The 12,626-nt window shown below is 39.3% G+C and overlaps 1 protein-coding gene across 1 annotated transcript in view; it reads left to right on the forward strand.

The window, feature by feature from the left end:
• LOC123250517 (phosphatidylcholine translocator ABCB4-like) overlaps positions 1 to 12,626 on the forward strand; it is a 111,333-nt gene that overhangs the window by 51,529 nt on the left and 47,178 nt on the right. Inside the window, exons 11-15 of the mRNA XM_044679629.1 lie at positions 1,493 to 1,603; positions 1,819 to 1,944; positions 2,882 to 3,085; positions 4,622 to 4,792; positions 8,647 to 8,808. Coding sequence (XP_044535564.1) covers positions 1,493 to 1,603; positions 1,819 to 1,944; positions 2,882 to 3,085; positions 4,622 to 4,792; positions 8,647 to 8,808 — 774 coding nt within the window. The remainder of the gene's footprint in view (positions 1 to 1,492; positions 1,604 to 1,818; positions 1,945 to 2,881; positions 3,086 to 4,621; positions 4,793 to 8,646; positions 8,809 to 12,626) is intronic.

A 12,626-nucleotide genomic window follows, 5' to 3' on the forward strand; every position in this document is an offset into this window, starting at 1 on the left:
AATATGCGGTTGACCTGAGACACGTTTGAAACAGAAAGACACATATAGGGTAAAAAATAAAGGGCTAGAGCAGAATGTTCTATGCTTCAGCCAATATAAAAAAAGCAGGGATGGGAATCATGATCTCAAACAAAGCAAAAGTAAAAATAGATCTAATTAAAAATTATAATCAAAGAAACAAGGTATCATAGACAATTAAATGATATAAAAATTCACAACTTTTCTCTAACAAAGACTTCATTCTTCAAATATATAGGGAATTGAATAAACTTTATAAAAAAACCATTCCCCAATTAATAAATGGTCAAAGGACACATACATATAGTTTTCAAAAGAAGAAATCAAAACTATCTAGAGATGTGAAAAAATGCTCCAAGTTGCTATTAATTAGAGAAAAGCTAATTAAAGCAATTTTGCAGTATCAATACATACCTCAGAAATGGCAAATGATGAAGGGAATAAGGAAAAATAAGTACACTAATGAACTGTTGGTAGAGTGCAAAACTAGTCCAACTGGAGAACAATTTGATGCTATGCCCAAAGGGCTGTAAAACTGTGTATACCCTTTGACCCAGCAATGCCATAACTAGGTCTATATTCCAAAGAGATCAAAGGAAAAAGGAAAGGACCAATGTATATAAAAATATTTATAGCAGCTCTTTCTGGTAATTGGAAATTGAACACATGCTCTTCAATTGAAGAATGGCTAAGCAAGTTGTGACATATGATTATGATAGAATACTAATGTGCTAGAAGAAATGATGAGGGGGTTGACTTCCGAGAAATATAGCAAGACCCATGAACTGACGGAAAGTGAGGTGAGAAGACCCAAGAATTGGGCCCATTGGGCACAGTAACAGCAATGTTAGAGTAATGATCAACTGTGAAAGACTTGACTACTCTGATCAATATGATGATCCAAGACAATTCCATAGGACAACAATGCTATTCATCTCCAGAGAGGGAACTGTTGAACTCTGAGTGCAAATTGAAGTATAATTTTCTCACTTTCTTTTTTTTGCATGGACAATATGGAAATATGTTTTGCATGATTTCACATGTATAATTGATATCATTTTGCTTGCCTTCTCAGCAGGGTAGGGGAGACATGAGAGGGAGAGAATTGGACACTCAATTTAAAAAGAAAAGAATGTTAATAATAATAATATTTTAAAAGGAAAACAAAAAATAGAATGTTGATGAGGTAGGAAGGGATAAGATTATAAAAGGCTTTGAATGTCCAACAGAAGATTTTATATTTGATGCTGAAGATAAAAGAGAACTTCTGGAATTTTATTTCAGGAGGACTACTTTGCTGAACTGTCTCAGACATGCAGTTGTGAATAGAGTGACCCTGGATATTAAATGTATGATGAAGTTGTTGTGACTGTGTAACTTCATCCAAACAGTCCAGCTGGGTTTAGAAAATAGCAATAAGAGTCCTCTAAGAAAATAGTCAATGTTTTTTTCCCATGGCATTTGTTTTACTTAGAATCCTAAAATTGACAGTTTTTCTGAGACGGGCCATAAACCGGACCACATCAAGGGGAATCTGGAGTTCAGAAATGTCCACTTCTCTTATCCTTCCAGAGCTGATGTCAAGGTACTGTAAGTCAAACGAAGAAGCATTTATATCTGAGAATTGATTGCTTAATTGTGTAGATGTAATCATGTTTTATATTTTGTATTTGAAGTTGTTTTTTGAACAAAATGAATACCATTTTAAAAACACTTCCACTTCTTTAACATATTTAGAAATCCAAGTCTGCTGGCTTGTATATTGGAGTGACATAATGGATGTACCTTCTTCCCATGTAGATTTTAAAGGGCCTCAATCTCAAGGTTAACAGTGGACAAACAGTAGCCCTAGTTGGTAACAGTGGCTGTGGGAAAAGTACAACCGTTCAGTTGATACAGAGACTCTATGACCCTCTGGAAGGCACGGTAAGAACCCTGAATGAGGTCTTCCTAATGCTGAAAACTTTGTATGAAACACTTTTCTATAATGACAATGACAGAACACCAGATATACTTATTCAGTTTGGGAAAGGCATCATGATAGTGCAAATGTTTACATAGTTTGTGACAGCTAAGTGGCTTCAGAGATTGCTGGCTTTAGAATCAGGAAGAACTGAGTTCAAATCACTCCCTGAACACTTAGTAACTATGTGACCATGGGCATCTTCTTTAAATTGCTCTGTGCCTCAGTTTCCTTTTCTGTAAAATGGTATAGTCATAGCACCTACCTCTCAGAGATGTTGTGAGGATCAAATGAGAACATTTGTAAAATACAAATATTAAAGTGCTACCTGAATAATCTACCCAAGGCATTCAGAAGCCATAGAATCTTGTTTCAGTCCCTGAATTCAATTAATTGAATTATATGGCTCACCACTCTAGCCATTAATACTGCCTGAGAAGACCTGCTTCCTCTGACCAATGGCTATCTGGGCAAAATTTGCTGGCAGCTGGGTGATTGATGATAGTCTACTGTTAGAAGTATGGTTAGGGCCATTCATCGAAATATCTGTCCAGGTTGATGGAAGCTTCAGGCCTCTTTAATATTGGGGATGTTTATAGGGACAATAAAGATGACCTCATAGGGAACAGATCACAGAACCTGAGTTAACAAACCAGATACCGCTTGTGTTTTTTGTTCATGTTCATTCCCTAACTGAAAACAACAACAGAATTTTCTCCCTGACTAACAAGGTCCCTTTGTTGCTTGAAAGCATTGCCCCCCCGGGGTTGTTTTCACTGAAATACATTGATCTGCCCCAAATTGCCTGATAGCAGAATGATATGCTGCTGTCAGAGCTGGCATTTCTCAGGTGTCAAATTGTTTCAGGTCTATAATGGGGGGCAACTTCCTTTCTTTCAGATCAACATTGATGGGCAAGATATTCGAACTCTAAATGTGAGGTATCTGAGGGAAATCATTGGAGTGGTAAGTCAGGAGCCAGTACTGTTCGCCACCACAATTGCTGAAAACATTCGCTATGGGAGGGAAGATGCCACCATGGATGAAGTCAAGAAAGCCGTTAAAGATGCCAATGCCTATGAGTTCATCATGAAACTACCAGAGGTAAAGGGGTGGATGGCGTAGTCATTTTTCAAAATTTCTTTATTAATTTAGGGGCAGTGTGTTGTTTGGAACCCTGGTGGTCCCATTTAACAGTATTTCACAAACTTCCCGTGGACATGTGGGGGACTTTGAAACTACATTTTCCGTGATCCAATGGATTTCCGGTAATAACATCAGACAACGGGAACCAATGTATAGTGCAGCTTAAATTCGGAGGTCAGGCTTGAGACAATCTCTTTGACTACGTAGACAAGATGAGGACTGGTGGCAATTCGAATTTTTACAGGAGCATGGTCTAATTTATTCTATCAGCATGGCTTTAATTAAAATATTAATTTTCTTCATAATATCAGCCTTTATCATTTTTAAAAATAACAGCAGCTAGGTAGCAGAGTGGGTGGAGAACTGGGCCTGGAGTCAGGAAGAGCTGAGTTCTATCTAAACCATCCTCAGACACTGACTAGCTGTATGACCCTAGGCACAGCACTTAACCTCAGTCTGCCTCAGTTTCCTCATCTGTAAAGTGGAGATAATCAGAGTACCTACTTTGCAGGGTTATTTGGAAAAAGATAATATTTGTAAGTACTTAGCATATAGTAAAGGCTATATAAATGTTAGCTATTATTATTATTGCCTCCCAGGGTGCTTGTGAGGATCAAAGGAGATGTTTATAAAGTACTTTGCAAATCTTAAAACTATGCAAAAGTTAAACATTAGGGGGCAGAGAAGATGCACTTTACTGTGACCAACCAGATCCTTCCCTACCAATTCCCAAACTATTCCTCTTCTTCCCCCATTCAAAAACGTACCATCCCTACAAACAGTTAATTGGACCTTTGGTAGTGATTTTTTTTTTCATTTGCATTTCATATATAGTGGCTCAGTGTCCCCTTTAGAGGTTAGCTGTATCTTCCTAAATAAATCAATAGAAGTAATCTAGCCAAAGTTTAAGGCACACTCCCCAGACCTTGCAGGGTACAGAATGATATACCTGGTCATCTTTGATTAAGCTTTTACAAGTGATAGGAATAGAGTCTGAGCCTGTGATTTCACTGATGTGTGATCTCCAAGTGAATAAACTTCTACCAATGCTTGTTGGCCTCTCCTCTCTAATTTATAGTGTTCGAGGTACCTTAGAGCATTAAGGGGTTAAGTGACTTGCTCAGGATCATAGCACATCTCAGAGGCAGGACTTGAGCACAGTTCTCCTACCTTATAGCCTAATGCTATACTTTCTACACTGTAATAAAGAGTGAAAGTCCATAATAGCTAGAATTTATATCAAATTTCTTTATATGCAAGGTGTCCCCAAACCTTGTAAGTTTGCCTTACATTTGCTCTTCCAAACAGCCCTGGGAGATAGGCGCTATTATCCCTATTTTATAGATAGGGAAACTGAGGCTGGGAGAAGTTATTTGCTCAATATTATAGTTAGTGTCTGAGGCAGAATTCGAAATCAGGGCTTCTTGACTCCATCTCCAGTACTCTCTCCCCTGAACCATCTTCTGTTCCTTCAACTGCTCTCTGTGTTAACAGAAATTTGACACTCTGGTTGGAGAAAGAGGGGCTCAGCTGAGCGGAGGTCAAAAACAGAGAATAGCAATCGCTCGAGCTCTGGTTCGGAATCCCAAGATCCTTCTGCTCGATGAGGCCACCTCAGCTTTGGATACCGAAAGTGAATCGGAAGTTCAGGCAGCTCTGGATAAGGTCAGTGCATCCCAAAGAACCCAAGATAAGCAGCATAAATTATCCTGTAGGAAAAAAAATGACACAGCCTTGTTTCACAAATCTGGCCTGGTAAACCAGTGAAGGAATGAAAATGGATTCCTCTTCTCATCTCCATTTATTGCCCCATTCGATCTCTCCACACTCTTGGTGTTTTGAAACCTGGAAGGGACTATGGGATTTGGGGTTCAATATATATGTCCATTGGCTTGACCAGGCACTAAGGTCAAGGTTGCAGATGATGGGTTCTACTCACTTTCAGCACTTTCCCCAGACTATTTATTTATAAGACTTTGGAGTCTGTATTCAAAGATTAAACTAAAATCAAAATGGAAAAGAGTGACCGTCTCCATCAGAGTTTTAGTGTCAAGCCATTTCAAAGAGGACTGTACCTTTAGAAAGCCTTTGGTGAAATCAATTAAACAATTATACATTTAGGGACTAGAAGGAGACCACCTCATCCAAACCATTTATCTTATAGATGAAGATGTCAAAGTCTTGCCTAAGGTGACACTTGTGGTAAGTTGTAAAGTTAGGAATGAAAACCAGGTCCCTTCGAACCAAACCATTAGGATCTCCACAACACACTGGACCAGCTCCTCCTTCTGAAGCTGACCAGAGGGAAAGCAGCCTCCTCATTGGCCATGTGGTTCCTTTGATTGTGCCTTAGAAATGATCTAAGCAGTTAAGCCCTGGGCTTTGCTGTGGTCAGCTGGAACCAGCTTGGGAGAACCAATCGTTTAGTTTCCTGTGTGAGCTGTCATTGCTTGAATGCTACAGATTAGAGCCTGCTTGTCTAGACTTAAGAAAGTGATGGAGAAAATGTTAATAATGCCAATTAAACTTAAAAGTGTGCCATGCTTATACCTTCCTCCAAAATGCCAGCTGTTAAACATGTCCCAACATACCACTGCCTAAACAGTAAACAGGACCAATAAGAAAAGAAATCATTATTGCTTGTATGAAAAATAGAATAGCAGCTTTTGATGGGTATTCTACAACATGAAATGTCAGTCAGTCAATGAATCAGCAAGAATTAAGCAACTTACTGTGTGCCAGGCACTGTGCTAGCATCTGGAGATCCAAACAAAAACAGTTCTTTATCTCAGGAAGATGTACTACATAAAACACTGGACCTCTTCCTCTAGGAAGATCTGAGCTCAAATCTAGCCTCAGACACTTAATAATAGACAAGGCTAGCCTCAGACATTTGATGACTATCTGCCTCAGTTTCCTCATCTACAATATGGGGTTAATAATAGTACCTACCTCCCAGGGACAGTGTGAGGATAAAATAGGAAAATATTTGTAACACACTTTGCAACCTACTAACAATTATAGCTATTGTGCAAATGGGGAAGGCAGCATGTAAATAAATAGGCACACAAAAAAAAGATACGCAGAGCAGAAGAACACAGTCTTAGAAGGGAAGGCTCCAGCAATTGATGTGACTAGGAAAAGGATCCTGCAGAAAGTGAGATTTGAGCTGAGACTTGAAGAAAGCCAGAGAAGCAGGAGGAATTGATGGGGGATGAGGGGAATCCTGAGTAAAGGCACAGAGACAAAAGATGGAGAGTCATGCAATAACAGCACACAAGTGAGGGTAGCTGGATCATAGAGTACCTGGAGGGCAGTAAAGTGTGAGCAGACTGGCAAGGCAGGAAGCTGCCAGCTTGTTTAGGGCTTTAAATGACAACGGCAGTTCTTTACATTTGATCCTGAGAGTAAGACCATGTGGGAAGCAGCATGAACAAACCTGTGCTTTAAAGAAATGGCGTTAGAAGCCAAGTTGAAGATGGATTATGGATTGGAGATAGGAGAGTCTTGAGGCAAGGGGACCAATTATCAGAATCTTGCAGAGGTGATCAGATCTAGTACTAGAATGGGTTGATGGGAGTAGAGAAAAGGGGACACATCTAAGAGAGATGATGGTAGAAACAATAGTATTTAGCAAAAGATTGTATATACGGGGTGAATGAAGGTCAGAATTAGTGAACCTGGGTGACTGGTTGGTGATACCCCCAGCAGAAATAGAGAGGTTCAAGATAGGGGAGAATTTGGGGAAAAAATACTGAATTATGTTTTAGACATGTTCAGTTTGAGATCCCTACAGGACATTCATTTCAAAATGACTGAAGGGCAGTTGGTGTGGTGGAACAGGAGCTCAGTAGGGTTAGAAATACAGATTTCAGAATCCTTTGCATAGGGATAATTGAACCTGGAGAGTTGATGGGATCACGAAGCAACATAGGATAGAGGTCAGAGAGAAAAAGATATAGAATTTTAGGACCTAGGGTCTTAGGACCCTCAATTAGGGGATTTGATATGGACAAAGACATAGCAAAGATGACTGAGACATGGACATGCAGAGAGGAGGAGCCAGTTTTTCATAAACCTAGAGACATAAAAACTATCCAGAGTCAGCTCAGTGGATAGAGAGCCAGGCCTCCAGATTGGAGGTACTGAGATCAAATCTGGCCTCAAGACACTTCCTAGCTTTGTGATCCTAGTTGCCTAGCCCTTACCTCTCTTCTGCCTAGGAACCAATAATTAGTATCAATTCTAAGACAGAAGGCAAGGGAAAGAAGGGTGGGGGGAGAGACACACAGACAGAGACAGAAAGGGGGAGAGAGTAAGAGAGGAGTGAAAAGGGAAGGAAGGAAGGAAGGAAGGAAGAAAGGAAAGAAGGATGGGAGAAAGGAAGGAAAGAAGGAAGTGAGGAAGGAAGGAAGCGAGGAAGGAAGGAAGGAAAGCCTCAATGAGAAAGCAGCCTGGTTTAATGGAATAAACACTGGTTTTGGAACTTCAAGACATGGGATCAAGAAGAAAGGAAGGAAGAGTATCAATCTAGAAAATGTCTTGAACAATTTCTTTTGGTTAAGTTAATTTTCTTGACTATCTGGGAGTTTTTTGTAGTAATCATAATGTCCTGTTCAATCCTAAAAGACTTTGATTTTGTAACACCATGTCTTTTAGTGGCACTTGGTAAGATATCTGGGATCTCATCAAAATAGTTAAGTAAATATTTGAAACTTACTTTTTTGAGAAGGATTGGTTCAATCTTGAGGCATGGCTGATGTCTATATCCATGCTTTATAATAATGATAGACTGTTTCTATAATGCTCTAAAGTTTAGAAATTGCTTTCCTTACAACAACCCTGTGAAGGGGACAGTGTAAGACTTCTTACCCTTATTTTGCAACTGAGGAGACCAAGGCAATAATAATAATAATGTTCTACCTGTTTGGAAAAGATTACCAAGTAGGTAGGTTCATACCTCCATCAAACCAGGACCTAAAGCCAAGCTAGGGATTCCACTTTAGCCAACTGGGTAACCTTGAACAAGCATTTAGGCCCTTTGAGTTTCAGTTCCCTTGGCTGTAAAATGAGAAGGTTGAAAGAGATCAGAGGAGCACAGAACTAGAATGGGAAGGGACTTGAGCCCCTGCCCACCACATTTTATAGATGAGGAAACTATTAAATCATTAACCCAGGATCATGCAAGAAGTCATTGTCAGAGGCAGAATTTGTACATGCACAAGGCAGAGCCAGTGCTCTGTCCACAAGAAAATCTTTTCCAGCTGTGAATTCTATGGCTTTATAAATAGATATAATGTAAGCATTTGTTAGCTCAGTTAATAACAAGTTGATGGTAACAAGCAGAATCGGAGAACTTCAAGTCCATATCCATTATGATAAGGCACAAACAAGACACTTTTGTGGTGGCTATTCTATTATGATAACTTGGTACAAAGTGAACTTTTGTTCTTATAATCATCCTCCACCCCACCCACTCCCTCTTGCTTTTCCTCTTCTTTTCTCTCTCCTTTTCCCAGGCAAGAGAAGGCAGAACTACTATTGTAATAGCCCATCGCTTATCTACAATCCGAAATGCAGATGTCATTGCTGGTTTTGAAGATGGCATCATTACAGAGCAAGGGAGCCACAGTGAGCTCATGAAAAAGGAAGGTGTTTACTTCAAGCTTGTTAACATGCAGGTATTTCTCTTCTAGGAACTTCTCTGCTTGGTTTCCCTAAAGCATTCTGAAGTTGAATCTTTAAACCAAGAGCCCCTGTACCTGTAGGATTATTCTAAATGGAATTCAGTAGATGTACCTTATTGGGAAATAATAACTAGCGAAAAGAAAAGGTGGATGAGGAAACCTAAAAAAAATTGTACACCTTGATTGAAGCAGCTTCCAGAATACCTAAAATGATTAATAATAGCAATAATAATAATGACGATAACTGTTTATAGAATACTTTAAAGTGTGCAAACTCTTTATTAATATCTCATTTGATCCTCACAGCAATCTTGGGAGGTAAACTCTTGGGAAACCATTTAGTCCCTCTGAGCCTCAGTTTTCTTGGCCATAAAAAGAGGAGGTTGGACTAGATCCCTGGAAGGAAATGGGGATATTATCTCCATTTTATTGATGAGGAAACTGAGGCAGTCAGAGGTAAAGTGACTTGCCTTCATAAATATCTTGAACTCAGATCTTCTAGACTCCAGACATCACTCTACTGAGCCACCTAACTGCCTCCTTTAAAGAAGACAATTTACTAACGACAGAGTGGAGGGAGAGTTGAGGGAAAAGTAAGAAAATTTATATTTATATACTTGTGTGTGTATATATAAGTGAGGCAGTGTGGTCTGCCTGGGAGATAGATTAGTCTCAGAACCAAGGAGAACTGGACCCAATTTGGACTTCTGAAACTGAAAAAAAAAACAACAACTGAAAAAAGACCCAAGTTCTCCATGCCCAAGGCAAGTCTAGAAGAGTGTCACTTAGTGCAAGTCTTCATTCTTCATTGGGAGAGAAGGATTTCTCTTCTCTCTGGCAGCTCCTTATACTGATAAAATCACAGTTCTAGTAAAAAACATACACACATATCCCACATATATGTATATAAAAATATGGTGGCCTTGGCTAATTCCAAAATGAAGTAGAATCACCTTGCAAGGTAGCAAGTTAAAATAATAAACATTTACTCTGCGTCTACTACTACTATTGCTACCACTACTACTTCTACCACTTTTACTACTGCTACTACAACTAGCAACTAGCATTTATATAGTATAGTGCATCTGTGTTTAAAACTCAATAAGGAAGATAGGAATTTTAGATAAGACAGAGTCCCTACAGTCATGGAGCCTAGTCTATCTACAGTACTCTTCCTGAATTCAAATCTGGCCCCAGATGCTTCCCAGCTATGTGGTCCTGACTAAGTTACTTAACCCTGTTTGCCTCAGTTTCCTCATCTGTCAAGTGAAATGGAGAAGTAAATGGCAAAGTGCTCTAGTATCTTTGCCAAGAAACCTCCAAATAGGGTCACAAAGAGTCAGATGTGATGGAACCACTGAATGACAGGCTATATTGAGGGATAAGAGGTCAACCCTGAAGGCTATAAAGCAACACCTTAGGGTCTAAATCTGCAATGTCAAGGGGATAGGATAAGTCACTTAATCTTTCAGCCTCAGTTTCCTTATTTTTAATTGAGTTAATAGCATCTGCCTCACAGGATTCTTGTAAGGATCAAATGAGATAATGTCTGTACAGAAAAAGAGCTGTAATTAATGCTATTGTTGTTGTTATTATCATTGTTAATATGTAGTCTCTCCTAGGATTCTAAGAGCATTAGTGTATTTATAGGGAAGTTACCAAAGACCCATGAAAAGCTGGTGAGTCTCATTCAATTCAGAGCTCACATATCATCTGTCCTCATCCAGGTGAGCAAAGCAGTACCTGTCTCCTCCCCTGGGTGGTGGCCATGCCCCGTGGTTCAGTTTTCCCTACTATACAGGAGCTGAAAGAGAGAGAATGCTTTTGTGATATTTCCCAGAGGCACGCTTAACTTTCAGGTTTCACAATAGCAGAGGGATAGGTTTTGGAACATCTGTAATTGGAGAGATTCCTAACAACTCATGGCATATTAGAAAATGCCTTATCAAGATTTCCAGACAATCCATGGCATTAAAAAAAAAAAAAAACACCTCATCATCTGTCTTGGAATCAATAGTATCGGTTCCAAGACAGAAGAGCAGTAAGGGCTAGGCAGTGGTGGTTAAGTGACTTGCCCAGGGTCACACAGCTAGGAAATATCTGAGACCAGCTTTGAACCCACGACCTCCCATCTCTAGACCTGGCTCTCAGTCCACTGAGCCACCTTCCTTTCCTTGGACCAGTGGCATTTTAAACTTTTCTGCCCTCGGTTTAGTTGTCATTGTCTTTTGTTACTTTCTGAAATTAAATTCAGAATCAACTACTATATGCTGATTAAATATGACTTCCTAGAGCTAATTAATCTTAGGTTTTAATGGCTAGTGTAGGATAGTCATTTTATTGAAATTAAGCAGTCCTCCAGCTCTAAATCAGTCTTTCAGCATTCAAACAGTGAAACACTCACTGTGTGCCTGGTACTGGTCTAAGCATTAAGGATACAAAGGAAGACAAAAACACAATCCATGTATTCAAGGACTTTACATTCTGCTGGGAAAATGCAATAGGCAAATAACTAGAGTCACACATGACATACAGATATATATGTGTATAAATATTTATACACACACACACACACACACATATATATATATATATATATTATATTATATATATAAATAAGAAGGCAATCTCAGAGGAAAGGGCAGCCAGGTAGCACCATAATGCATAGAGTGCCAGACCTGGGGATCAGGAAGACTCCTATTCCTGAGATCAAATCTAGCCTCAGACACTTATCAGCTGTGTGACCCTGGACAAGTCCCTTAACCCTATTTGCCTCTGTGTCTTCATGTGTAAAATGCACTGGAGAAGGAAATGGCAAACGACTGCAGTATCTCTGCCAAGAAAACCCCAAATGGGGTCCTAAAGAGTCAGATAAGACTGAAACGACTTAACAAAAATCTTAGAGAGAAGAGAGGGGTATTGGGAGTGGCATAGGCAGAAAAAGCCTCTTGCAGAATGCAGAATTTAGAAATCCAGGAAATCCAGGGGGCTAAAGTGAATAGGGAGGGCATTCCAGAAAAGGTCAGTCAGATACACGGAGGCCACAATTGCCAGGGCTAGTGCTTAATGATTCCAAAAAGCACCCACATATATTAATTCTCTCATTTGCTTTTCACAACAATGTATTAAGACTTTCAAACCTCATATGGTATTTTGTAATCCTTTAAATGCTAGAATGTTGGTGACAGCTAGGTGGGCTCAGTAGATTAAGAGCCAGACAGGAGATCCTGGATTCAAATCTGACCTCAGATACTTCCTAGCTGTGTGACCCTGGGCAAGTCACTTAATCCCCATAGCCTAGCCCTTACTGTCCTTCTGCCTTGGAACCAACACACAGCATTGATTCTAAGACAGAAGGTAAGGGTTTAAAAAATATTGCTAGAATACTGGACCTGGAACCAATAAGAACTGAGTTAAAATCTTACCTCAGAGACTGACTTTGTGCCTTTGGGTAAATCATTTGATCTCTTTGAAACTCAGTTTCATCATCTATAATAAATTAGGAATAATTGTAAATTGTCATGAGATCAAATGGTACTAATGTACATAAAGATGATGCAAATCTTAAAACTGTCACCATTATATATTATTACATAAATGATTTATTATTTTTGTTGTAATCCATAGGGAATGCTTCATCTTTGTATTTGTGTCCCCAGCACTTAGCACTGAGCTCAGCATGATATAAGCATTAATAAATGCTATCTTATTTATCCATCCACTTATTATTAATTGGCTAAGTCATAGAATATTTAAAGGTTAACAAAGCATTTTAATGACGTGATCTCATCTGGCCCTTAACATAAGACTCT

This window comes from Gracilinanus agilis, chromosome 5 (assembly GCF_016433145.1).
Source record: "Gracilinanus agilis isolate LMUSP501 chromosome 5, AgileGrace, whole genome shotgun sequence".
NCBI lineage: Eukaryota > Metazoa > Chordata > Mammalia > Didelphimorphia > Didelphidae > Gracilinanus > Gracilinanus agilis.